Here is an 11,630-nt window from a genome sequence, read left to right on the forward strand (position 1 = left end):
CAGCAGCCGAGAGGGAGGAGGGAGGTGTCCTTTCAGGGTATCCTAAAACAGCTGCCCTGGTGTCTCCAGGTCCTGTGACCATTTCATCACCTTCCCAAGACAACGCTTCAAGTGTGACTCTCTCTGCTCCTGTAGAAGCAAACCAAAAGCCCAGTATGTGGGGATCAGCTCCAGAAGCGAGCCAGGTAGGACACTGATTTTTTTTTTACTTTGGACTTATTCATTTATTCAAAAAATGCAATTCATACATACAAATAAAAAAACACCACTTCTGAGATGAGTTTTGATTCTGAAATTTAAAACATTCTTGTTTTAAAAAATTTGGGTGGAAATAAAGTAAAAAAAAAAAAAAAGAAGCATTATTACATAATTTGGTAAAACTATTTTAAGGACCATTTCTCACTATTACTGCACTATTAAGCACATATTAATGCTTTATTTTGCATGACCATATTCTAGATCCCTTAATCCTACTCCATACCCAAACTTAACACATACCTTACTAACTATTAATAAACAGCAAATTAGGAGCTTAAGGAAAAACTCCTAGTTAATAGTGAATGTGTTTCTTTATCTAAATTAAGAATAATTTAAAAAAGTATTTAATTAAAAAAAAAAAAAAAGTTTAATGTTTTATTGTTTCATAAGAAAAGAAAAACTGTGAAGCAGTTTTGTTAAATAACATTAACATTTAGAAAAAAATCGAAGTCATGTAAAAAATAAATAAAAAATTGAAATATGATTTTGTCTCCTCAAAAGTATAGTACTGTGATAACATGATTTAAATAAAAAAATTTCAAGAAAACCTTTACATGAAACCCCCACATTTACATGAATATAAATAATTTTGTTAGTTTTTAACCAGTGTTATTTTAATATTATTTATATATTTTTATAGTGCTTATTATTTCGAATTAGCTTTTATTTTTTTATTATTTTATTTTTATTATTATTTTTGGTTTTATTTTAATTTGTTTTAGTAATTTTATGTGGTTTGTCATTTAATATTTTTTTTGCCATTTCATTTTCTTTTTAGCCATTTCATATTCTATTTATTTTCATTTCAGTATTAGTAATTTTAGTGCTTCATCTTATTTTATTCCAGTTAGTTACCAATTAGGTATGGACAATATTATCGGACCAATATTGGAATCGGCTGATAACGACTTAAAATGCAAATATCGGCATCGGGATGATGCTTTCGGTTTGTGAGAGTCAACAGTCACTAACCGTGCAACGGCAGCCTCCCCCTGGTCCTAATGCCGTTTGGTTAGGCGTTATATTTACATAGGGGGGGCGCTGTTGGCCTACTTGTAACAAAATGAAAGTGAAGTACACACATCACTAAGAAACTTGTGTTTCTGAATAAATAAAGCAGTATCAATGTCATAAAATCACGAGTGTGTTTTGATTTAAAGGTCAGAAGCTATCTTACATGAATAAAAAAAATCACAATCATGACACTTGTAAATTTAAATAATTTTATATATGCAGATTTATTCATTAATGTGTAAAATATGTTTTTTTAACGAATTATGAGCTCTAAAAGAATTTTTAACAGAATTTTTACAACTCTTTTGTCTTAGACCATCTACTAATATTTTAAGGTTACCACTGCATCTTTCTGGAAAAAAAAAATGCAGCTATTGAGATATACAGTAGTTGATTTATAATTATTTTCAAAGCTTTCAATGTAGTGTCATTATAAAAAAAACTTCAATATTGTTTATTTAATTCTAACAAGTTTTTGTTAAAAACGAACCAAAATTAAAAATTATTTGTTTATAATTTCTGCACAGGAGAGACTTGGTGTTGTTTCCAAACAAAAGGAAATATATCGGCATCGGCTATCGGCCAAAATGAGTTGATAAATATCGGCATATCGGATATCGGCAAAAATCCAATATCGTGCATCCCTATTACCAATGCATCGTTTCTAATTTTTTACGTTTTTTCATCTAATACTTATATTTTATTTTATTACAGATTTATTTCATTTCCCAAAAACAAATTTTAAAAGTTTTAGATAATAATAACAGCACTGATTTTAACCTTTTTTTTTCCCTCCCTTTTTCTTTTTGTGGGCACACTTATTACTCTTTGACCGTCATTTATTTGGCTTATTTGTATTTCAGAGCCCCAAGACCCCCGCTCTAGCTGCTGCAGGATTTGGTAAACAGTCGAGTGAGGCAGTGTTTGGGGATGTTCCCACACAGGCCAACGGTTCTTCCCAGGAGGACAAGCCTTTTGGCTTTCCTTTTGGAGCTGCGAAGGAGTCACAGAGGCAGGACTCTGATCCCTCACAGAACCTGTTCTTCCAAATCATGTCTCAGAACCAGAGTATCACGCAAGGCCAGTCAAAGGCCTTCAAGTCATTGTCCGAGTGCCTGAACAAGGAGCCGCCCAGCCTGTTCAAGCCTGCCGCTCCCTCCGAGGGTTTCAAAAAGGCGGTTGTAGCTTCTGCATCCGCTGGACTGTTTGGTTCAGCACCTGCTAGTGGCCTGGCACCAATGAAAGAGCAGCCAAAAGTGCCTGATATCAAGCCTGCAGGCAATGGGATCCTAATGAACAAGCCTTTCGGAGCGGTGGGGGAGGCGCACAGCAAACTTCCAGCCGCTTTTCCATCAGCCACAGGTCAAGCTGCGAGCTCTGCAGAGGCTCTGAATCCCTCTTTGGGATTAGGAACCAGCGGACTTGGAAGTGCCAGAAATGTGAACAGCTCGAGCCCAGTCAGCAGTTTTGGTCTGCTGGCTGGCAACAAGGTTTCAGAAACTCACGAGAACCTTTTGTTTATTTAATTCTAACAAGTTTTTGTTAAAAACGAACCAAAATTAAAAATTATTTGTTTATAATTTCTGCACAGGAGAGACTTGGTGTTGTTTCCAAACAAAAGGAAATATATCGGCATCGGCTATCGGCCAAAATGAGTTGATAAATATCGGCATATCGGATATCGGCAAAAATCCAATATCGTGCATCCCTATTACCAATGCATCGTTTCTAATTTTTTACGTTTTTTCATCTAATACTTATATTTTATTTTATTACAGATTTATTTCATTTCCCAAAAACAAATTTTAAAAGTTTTAGATAATAATAACAGCACTGATTTTAACCTTTTTTTTTCCCTCCCTTTTTCTTTTTGTGGGCACACTTATTACTCTTTGACCGTCATTTATTTGGCTTATTTGTATTTCAGAGCCCCAAGACCCCCGCTCTAGCTGCTGCAGGATTTGGTAAACAGTCGAGTGAGGCAGTGTTTGGGGATGTTCCCACACAGGCCAACGGTTCTTCCCAGGAGGACAAGCCTTTTGGCTTTCCTTTTGGAGCTGCGAAGGAGTCGCAGAGGCAAGACTCTGATCCCTCACAGAACCTGTTCTTCCAAATCATGTCTCAGAACCAGAGCATCACACAAGGCCAGTCAAAGGCCTTCACGTCCTTGTCCAAGTGCCTGAACAAGGAGCCGCCCTGCCTGTTCAAGCCTGCTGCTCCTTCCGAGGGTTTCAGAAAGGCGGTTGTGGCTTCTGCATCCGCTGGACTGTTTGGTTCAGCACCTGCTAGTGGCCTGGCACCAATGAAAGAGCAGCCAAAAGTGCCTGATATCAAGCCTGCAGGCAATGGGATCCTAATGAACAAGCCTTTCGGAGCGGTGGGGGAGGCGCACAGCAAACTCCCAGCCACGTTTCCCTCAGCCGTAGGTCAAGCTGCGAGTTCTGTAGAGGCTCTGAAACCCTCTTTGGGATTAGGAACCAGCGGCCTTGGCAGTGCCAGAAATGTTAACAGCTCGAGTCCAGTCAGCGGTTTTGGTCTGCTTGCTGGCAACAAGGTTTCAGAAACTCACGAGAACCTTTTTCTACAGGCCACCAAAGAAACAAATCCATTTCTCGCTTACGGCGGAGCTGTTTCGCACAGCCCTTTTAGTGCATTGTCAACCCCAAAGTCGTCATCTGCGCTGTCCGCGTCTGCTGTTTCACCTTCGGGCAGCTCCGGTCTACTTAGTCAAGATCCTCCTGGTGGAGATGCCAAACCAAACCTGTTCACCATGGCAGAACCTCCTAAGGGAATCTTAGCCCCCCAATTCGCTGCTCCTGCTCTCACGACCACTCCATCGTTCACTCCGGCTGCCCAGGATGGACAACAGACGTCCAAACCAAACAAAGAAGGTTCAGACGGCAGCCCGGGAACCCGCGTCAGCACCGAAGGCCAAGGTGTCGCTACGCCTTTCGACCAAACCAAGTTTTCTTTGGAGGAACGTCAGTCCTCTAAAAGGGATTCAGAGTCCAGTAGCAACAGTGACCTGTCTGATTTGAGCGAGGCGGAGGACAACTCAGGCCAGAGCCAGAAACCTGGGGTTCCTGCAGCCGGTGAGGATAAGAACAAGACCCAGCCTGCGACTAAGAGCCGGCCGCGGAGCAAACCCTTCAAAGGTAACTGCTTGACAACTGCATGCTGTGTACTTCATGAGTTAGTTCAGCTGACCCTCATGTCAGTCTAAACCTGTATGAGTTTCTTTATACTGAATCCAGAATTTTTCTTTTCACCATTTCAAAAGGAAAAAAAAACATTTAAAAAAATGAAAGTACAAGTAAGTTATAGAAGTTAAAGTTTACTAAAATTATGTATTTTATATAAAATAAATATTTTACAAAATGTCCTTTAATCTAAATGTGCTGTAAAATTAAAGTCATATGTCTAAATAAGTTATGTTCCCAATTTAAAGTTATAAAAAAAACTGAGGTTTCTGTGAGATTTTATTTAGACGTTCTACCAAAAATAGCCACCGGGTGACACCCAAACTCCATTGAAGTTTTGAATGCATTTTCCGGTGCAAGTTTCTTTACAAATTTACAAGTTTCTTTGGAATATTACTTATGTCACAAAATATGTTATTATTATTTTATTAATATTTTAATATTTTATATATACAGGTGCATCTCAATAAATTAGAATGTCGTGGAAAAGTTCATTTATTTCAGTAATTCAACTCAAATTGTGAAACTCGTGTATTAAATAAATTCAATGCACACAGACTGAAGTAGTTTAAGTCTTTGGCTCTTTTAATTGTGATGATTTTGGCTCACATTTAACAAAAACCCACCAATTCACTATCTCAACAAATTAGAATATTGTGACATGCCAATCAGCTAATCAACTCAAAACAGCTGCAAAGGTTTCCTGAGCCTTCAAAATGGTCTCTCAGTTTGGTTCACTAGGCTACACAATCATGGGGAAGACTGCTGGTCTGACAGTTGTCCAGAAGACAATCATTGACACCCTTCACAAGGAGGGTAAGCCACAAACATTCATTGCCAAAGAAGCTGGCTGTTCACAGAGTGCTGTATCCAAGCATGTTAACAGAAAGTTGAGTGGAAGTTTTCTTCCCTTTATGCCCAAAACACACCCATTACTCATTAAGAGAATAGGGACAACCCTTTTAGACCATGCGCCGGGCATGCCGACCGTTTTTCCCGTCGTTAAACTAGCAGAAGTTGATTTGGACAACTGATCCAAAAAAGACACGGGCTCCAGTCGGACTTGGGCCTGTGTCTTTTTTTTTCTCTCTCTCTCTTCACCACATTACACGGCTGCTGTTGCAGTCATTAAAATAGTTCTGTTTTGTTTTTAATGGCAAAATGGTTATGTTCTTGACTTTTTTTAATTTTTTTTATTTAGAAATATGTTTGGAACTTTTTTTTTTGTTGTTGTTGTTAAATTCAAGTTTTTGTTTTATAAAGTAACAACTAAGTGGCCAGCGGCAGGCAGTGAGTTGATATCATAGCCTATGTTTGATCAGTTTAGCCTTCTTAAATCATCATGACTAGCTTAAGTAAAATCTATAGATATAAAACACTTCAGGCATATCACAATGTTAGTTTAAACGTTTAATCCAGATAAATGTGTGCTATTAGGCATATCCAATCGTTTGTGCGGAGAGTGGAAGCTAAAGTGCGCTCTGCAGGACATGGAGGCGCCAGTGCGCTCCCTTGCATTTTTTTCTTAACAGTGAAAACAACTTAAAATGCGCCGTCATTTTTGCCCATAAAGGTAAGAGTATATATCATTCGGAACTGTAAAGGGTCTACTTTTATTTGTGTGCACTCACAATGCTCGTGTCCTAGCCCGGCCCTGACCCAAAACGCTCGTGTCCTAGCCCGGCCCTGACCCAAAACGCTAATTTCCTAGCCCGGCCCTGACCCAAAACGCTTGTGTCCTAGCCCAGCCCTTGTCCGACAGCTTATCAGAATTCTCGGCCCAAGTCCGACTAGAGCCTGTGTCTTTTTTTTTCTCTCTCTCTCTCTTCACCATTACACGGCTGCTGTTGCAGTCATTAAAATAGTTCTGTTTTGTTTTTAATGGCAAAATGGTTATGTTCTTGACTTTTTAAAAAAATTTTTATTTAGAAATATGTTTGGAACTTTTTTTTTTTTGTTGTTGTTAAATTCAAGTTTTTGTTTTATAAAGTAACAACTAAGTGGCCAGCGGCAGGCAGTGAGTTGATATCATAGCCTATGTTTGATCAGTTTAGCCTTCTTAAATCATCATGACTAGCTTAAGTAAAATCTATAGATATAAAACACTTCAGGCATATCACAATGTTAGTTTAAACGTTTAATCCAGATAAATGTGTGCTATTAGGCATATCCAATCGTTTGTGCGGAGAGTGGAAGCTAAAGTGCGCTCTGCAGGACATGGAGGCGCCAGTGCGCTCCCTTGCATTTTTTTCTTAACAGTGAAAACAACTTAAAATGCGCCGTCATTTTTGCCCATAAAGGTAATATATCATTCGGAACTGTAAAGGGTCTACTTTTATTTGTGTGCACTCACAATGTCAACAAAACAATGTGCTTTTATAAAATAAAGAAAACAAACAGGATGCGCTTTCTGCCATTTCTGTCTTGAGCTGGAGTGCTTTACAGAAATGAACCGAAACTCAACGAATACTTGCCTCACAGACAAGATAAATATATCTATAGAAAGCTTTAAGTTACTACTTTAAAACAAAATAATTCAAATCTAAACCAAAAACTCTTTCATTATGTAATCCGTGAAGATCTTCGAAACTGAACCGACAAATTTTTAAGTCTAAATACAATCACCAGAAGGAAAAAACTATAGGTACACTATTAAGGCCCCGATATACTTCAAACGAAGTTCGTTTTCGTTATTCGTTTGGGGACAAAAAGAAGTTCAAAAAGGCTGAGCGACGGTATACTGTTTTCGAACATTCCAACACCCCCGCACTGCTGGAGGCGGGGTGTAGATTAATGTAAACGTGTCGCGACACTCGTGCATATGCCCTAAACACAATAAAGATGCCATGATGGTGTATTTAGGTGTGAGACGGGTACCAATGGTCAGAATATTATAGACAAAAGAATAATGATTAGCAGCAGTTCAGAGACAAGTATCATGTTTGCAATACAAAAGAACCATTCCATTCCCATAATCAGTCTTTAAGTGTAAATGGCTCATAGTCTGAAAACTTTAGCATGATGTGGAAAAAATATTGGCGTCATCTCAATAACACAAACCTGTTTGTTACTTTATTTTATTAGTGTTCAGATACTCTTTCCTTTCATTCTTTTCATGGCTTTGGAAAACTTGCATCTGATGTTTCTCTACGTCACTTTTTGCATAACTCCGGGTCGTCGGCACCAAGCTTCGTTGCAATTTCTTTCCAGGAATTAAATGCTTTCTCTGAATCTTTAAAGTCTCTCCGCGAGCGATCGTACAGGTGCGGATATATTTGTGCCAGCTCAGCTATTCGACACAGTGTATTTATGTTGCTAGTGACTTGGAGACGTTGTTCTCCTGCCTGACCTCCGCTGAATGAGAAATGAACCGGAAAAAGAAGTCGCACATCAAAGAAGGTGGAGTTCCAGAACACACCCACCGATTGCGTAATCGCCATGGACCAATGGAAGCTCAAAGATGTTTAGGAACCAAAATGAACTCCAGAAAGTTTGCTTTGGTGAGCTGTTTCGAACTGCCGAAACAAACTCAAAACGAACTTCGTTTCAGCCTGATTTTGTTCGAAATGACGTCATATCAGTTCGTTCTTCGATTTCGTTTGAAGTATATGAAGGCCTTTAGCGAACTACACCATGGTCACATGACTTCAGCGTTACCGCCATTAAGCGTTCTTCATTTCAACATTTTCCCTGAAAGCTCGAGTTAGAATAGTTTGTAAGAGCTCCATTATAAAGAGTAGATGAGGTTTACCTGTTCGGTATGATGACGTTTATTGTCCCCAGCAACCTCTTCGGTCCCATTTAGCCACTTGCTAGCAACCAAAACCACTTTAAGGCAAGCCTCCAAGGTTAGCATTTGGCATTTAATGAATCAACATCTCATCGACTAATTTTCAACATGTTTGCCATTAAACATTACACCAAAAATGCTGTTTTATAAGAGAGGTCACAGACAGTTTTTCAAGGTTTGGCATACAAAAATGTGTCATTCCTGCAGCACTCTTTTCATTAGTTTACTGTCTTTGTTTAAAAGTTCTGTCCACCTGCTCTCTTAAGTATCAGCAGTGCCATTAACCACCAGTCGACCGATATGATAGATCAGTCGATGTTCACAATCATCTGATTTTGGGTTTGTGTGTGATTTATGTAGCGGGGTTGTCCGTGTTGAAGGACCAGAATAAGGTTCGGCGCTTGAAGCAGTCCGGAGAGTCCTTTCTGCAAGACGGCTCCTGCATTAACGTGGCGCCCCACCTGCACAAATGCCGCGAGTGCCGTCTGGAGCGCTACAGGAAATCCCGCGAGGACGAGGACGATGACGACCCAAACGTGTCCTGCCGATTCTTCCACTTCCGCAGGTGAATACGATTCAGACAACTACAGGTATGACTAGCTTAACTCTTGGCTAGGGTATGAGACTGACACCTTGACTTGTGTTGTAACAGGCTGGCTTTCACTAAGAAGGGAGTCCTTCGCGTGGAAGGCTTTCTGAGCCCGCAGCAGAGTGACAGCATGGCAATGGGACTTTGGCTCCCCTCCCTCACGGTACACGAAGGACTTGACCTGGACACGTCCAAATATATTTTAGCAAACGTGGGTGACCAGTTTTGCCAACTGGTCATGTCAGAGAAAGAGGCCATGATGATGGTAGAGCCCCATCGTAAGTAACTCTTTGTTTATCAAAACTGATTACAGCTTGTTCACACAAAATCATTTATAATCTGAATAAATTCTAAGAGAGTATCACATAATGCCAAAATGTTTTACATGCACTATTTTCACCAGTCCATCTAGTTTTATGGACACTCTTAATTTCTGTAAACGTAAAGTAAATTTACCTGACTCTTCTAATATTTATTTATTTATTTATTCACATTTTAAAAAAGATTTCTACCACATGAAATGTTTTAGAGCTTAACGTGACTGTGTATATTCTTTATAAAAATTAACATGGAGTTTTATGTTTTTATACATTTTTCATGACTTTCCCAAGACTGTTGGAACCCTGTTTTTTTTTTTTTTTTTTTTCAAAGAAAAAAGGTGGCAAATTAAATGAAACATTTCTGGATGTTTTAGCATATTTTAATTAGGTTTGTTTTATTTTTGTCTAATTTTATATAATGTATATCAATTTCTGTAATATATAACATGTTAATCATTCTCTTGAAAACATACGGACACCTGAATGAATTGCATAGTAGCTGAATGGATGTAGCTTCCATAATCAGTGTATGTAATATTAAAGACCTCATTCATGAAATGTAAGCAGAATAATTTTGAGTGAATAATTCATAGAAATTCAGGTGAAATGCCACATTAAAATGAATGCTTTTTCAATGAATTTCACATTCTACTCATGTTTTATGAATGAAGCTCAATGTAAAGGGGAAAACTCTGTTGCATATGTTATCTTATCAGTAAGGAATGTATGAAAATCTTATATTAAACAGTAATTTTTTTTTATATAGCACCTTTCAGGACCTCAGTGTTACTTATTTTAGTGTGAACACTTCAGGACTAATATAAAGCAAGGTTATTATTGTTAAAACTACTACTAAAAAACAAAAGCTTGCAGTAAAGAAAAGGTTTATTAAATGGAAAAAAAACACTTGTTTTGTATTATAAATGTACACTAAACTACTAAAAAGCTAGTGACTATTTTAAAATTATAATAAGGACTTATATAAAATCTCTGTGATTTTGCAGAAAAAGTGGCATGGAAGCGAGCTGTGAGGGGAGTGAGAGAAATGTGCGACGTGTGTGAAACAACGCTGTTCAACATCCACTGGGTGTGTCGCAAATGCGGCTTCGGCGTTTGTCTCGACTGCTACCGGCTACGCAAGAACAGGCCACCTGAAGGTAGATATGACAAAGGATCTGCCACATTCATGAAGCTATCCTCCTATTTGATACAAGAGCACTGTCTTGTATCATGTACGTTCATTACAGCATGTCTCAGACTCTCACTTCTGCTCTTACACTAGACGAGAGTCCAGAAGAAGAGGTGTTCTCATGGCTGAAGTGTGCTAAAGGCCAGCCACACGAACCACAGAACCTCATGCCCACTCAAATTATACCTGGAACAGGTTAGTGCTTTTATCCCTATTAAAAATATATGAAATCACAGTAACTGGTGCTCAGTTTTATTGTCTCCTTGTATCCCTTTAGCCTTGTACAGCATAGGTGACATGGTACACGCAGCCAGAGGTAAATGGGGGATCAAAGCGAACTGCCCCTGCACTAGTCGACATAACAAACCTTTGGTGCGGCCCAGTGCTCCAAATGGTCTTTCACAGGCAAGATATCTCCAAAACATTTGGATTGAAAGTCAATTACATCTGTAATGCTCTTAGGTGTTTTTTCATCTTGCGTCTCATGTTTGGTGCAGTCGGGTGCGGCTAACAGTGTGGGGAATGGAGCCACTTCCACTTCAGCCACAACCCGTCCGAACGGGGAACCAGCAGCGGGTGCAGCAGTCAAAACAGAGCCTGTTGAAGAGGCAGGCATTGCTGACACTACGTCAGGCTTCAGTGGGACAAACAGCAGCACTCCTAGCCCTGCTCCTGCCCCGACACAAGCCACTAAAGATGGCAAGGGCAGTTCCTCAGCCCTTCACTGGCTGGCCGACCTGGCCACACAAAAGGAGCCCAAAGGTGAGACTAATGGTGTGTTCACACCAGACGTGAAGCGAATATGCGCATCACGTTACTCGCTCTAGATTACTCGCGGGATGTTTCTTGTCACTCGTGCGAATAAAAACATAGCGCGATCAACCATGGTGGAGATAACTACAATCGCTGTTTTGTACCTGTTGTCAATAAGTCCCAAATACGATGGAAAGCCAAACGCCAATGTGTCTGGGTTCACAGCACCATCCAGAGGAGGATGAGTAATGTTAGGATCCTGCATTAAAGGTACAGTAGGAGATCTTGGAAAATGCTAACTTAAGCCTGATAGCACTGAAAGCGAACATCCCACCCTCCCTGCAATCGCTGTCCAAAGCCACGCGCCCTGAACGCATATACGCTCACAGACCAGAATACCAGAGACAACATTACTACAATAGGCTACATCAGCGGTTCCCAATTCCAGCCCATGTTCCGAAGTGAAGTAAAAAAAAAATGGATTTCTCCTGCTCAGGGAGTAGGGAGCAATGAACAC

General features: G+C 39.6%; 1 protein-coding gene across 1 annotated transcript in view; it reads left to right on the forward strand.

Moving 5' to 3' along the window:
* LOC107754509 (lysine-specific demethylase 3B-like) overlaps positions 1–11,630 on the forward strand; it is a 42,867-nt gene that overhangs the window by 14,029 nt on the left and 17,208 nt on the right. The window contains exons 6-12 of the mRNA XM_016570987.1: positions 3,200–4,427; positions 8,623–8,827; positions 8,915–9,129; positions 10,176–10,328; positions 10,454–10,555; positions 10,638–10,765; positions 10,858–11,122. Coding sequence (XP_016426473.1) covers positions 3,200–4,427; positions 8,623–8,827; positions 8,915–9,129; positions 10,176–10,328; positions 10,454–10,555; positions 10,638–10,765; positions 10,858–11,122 — 2,296 coding nt within the window. The remainder of the gene's footprint in view (positions 1–3,199; positions 4,428–8,622; positions 8,828–8,914; positions 9,130–10,175; positions 10,329–10,453; positions 10,556–10,637; positions 10,766–10,857; positions 11,123–11,630) is intronic.

Source organism: Sinocyclocheilus rhinocerous, unplaced genomic scaffold (genome assembly GCF_001515625.1).
Source record: "Sinocyclocheilus rhinocerous isolate Xijiao unplaced genomic scaffold, SAMN03320098_v1.1 scaffold50, whole genome shotgun sequence".
In the NCBI taxonomy this organism is placed as follows: Eukaryota; Metazoa; Chordata; class Actinopteri; order Cypriniformes; family Cyprinidae; genus Sinocyclocheilus; species Sinocyclocheilus rhinocerous.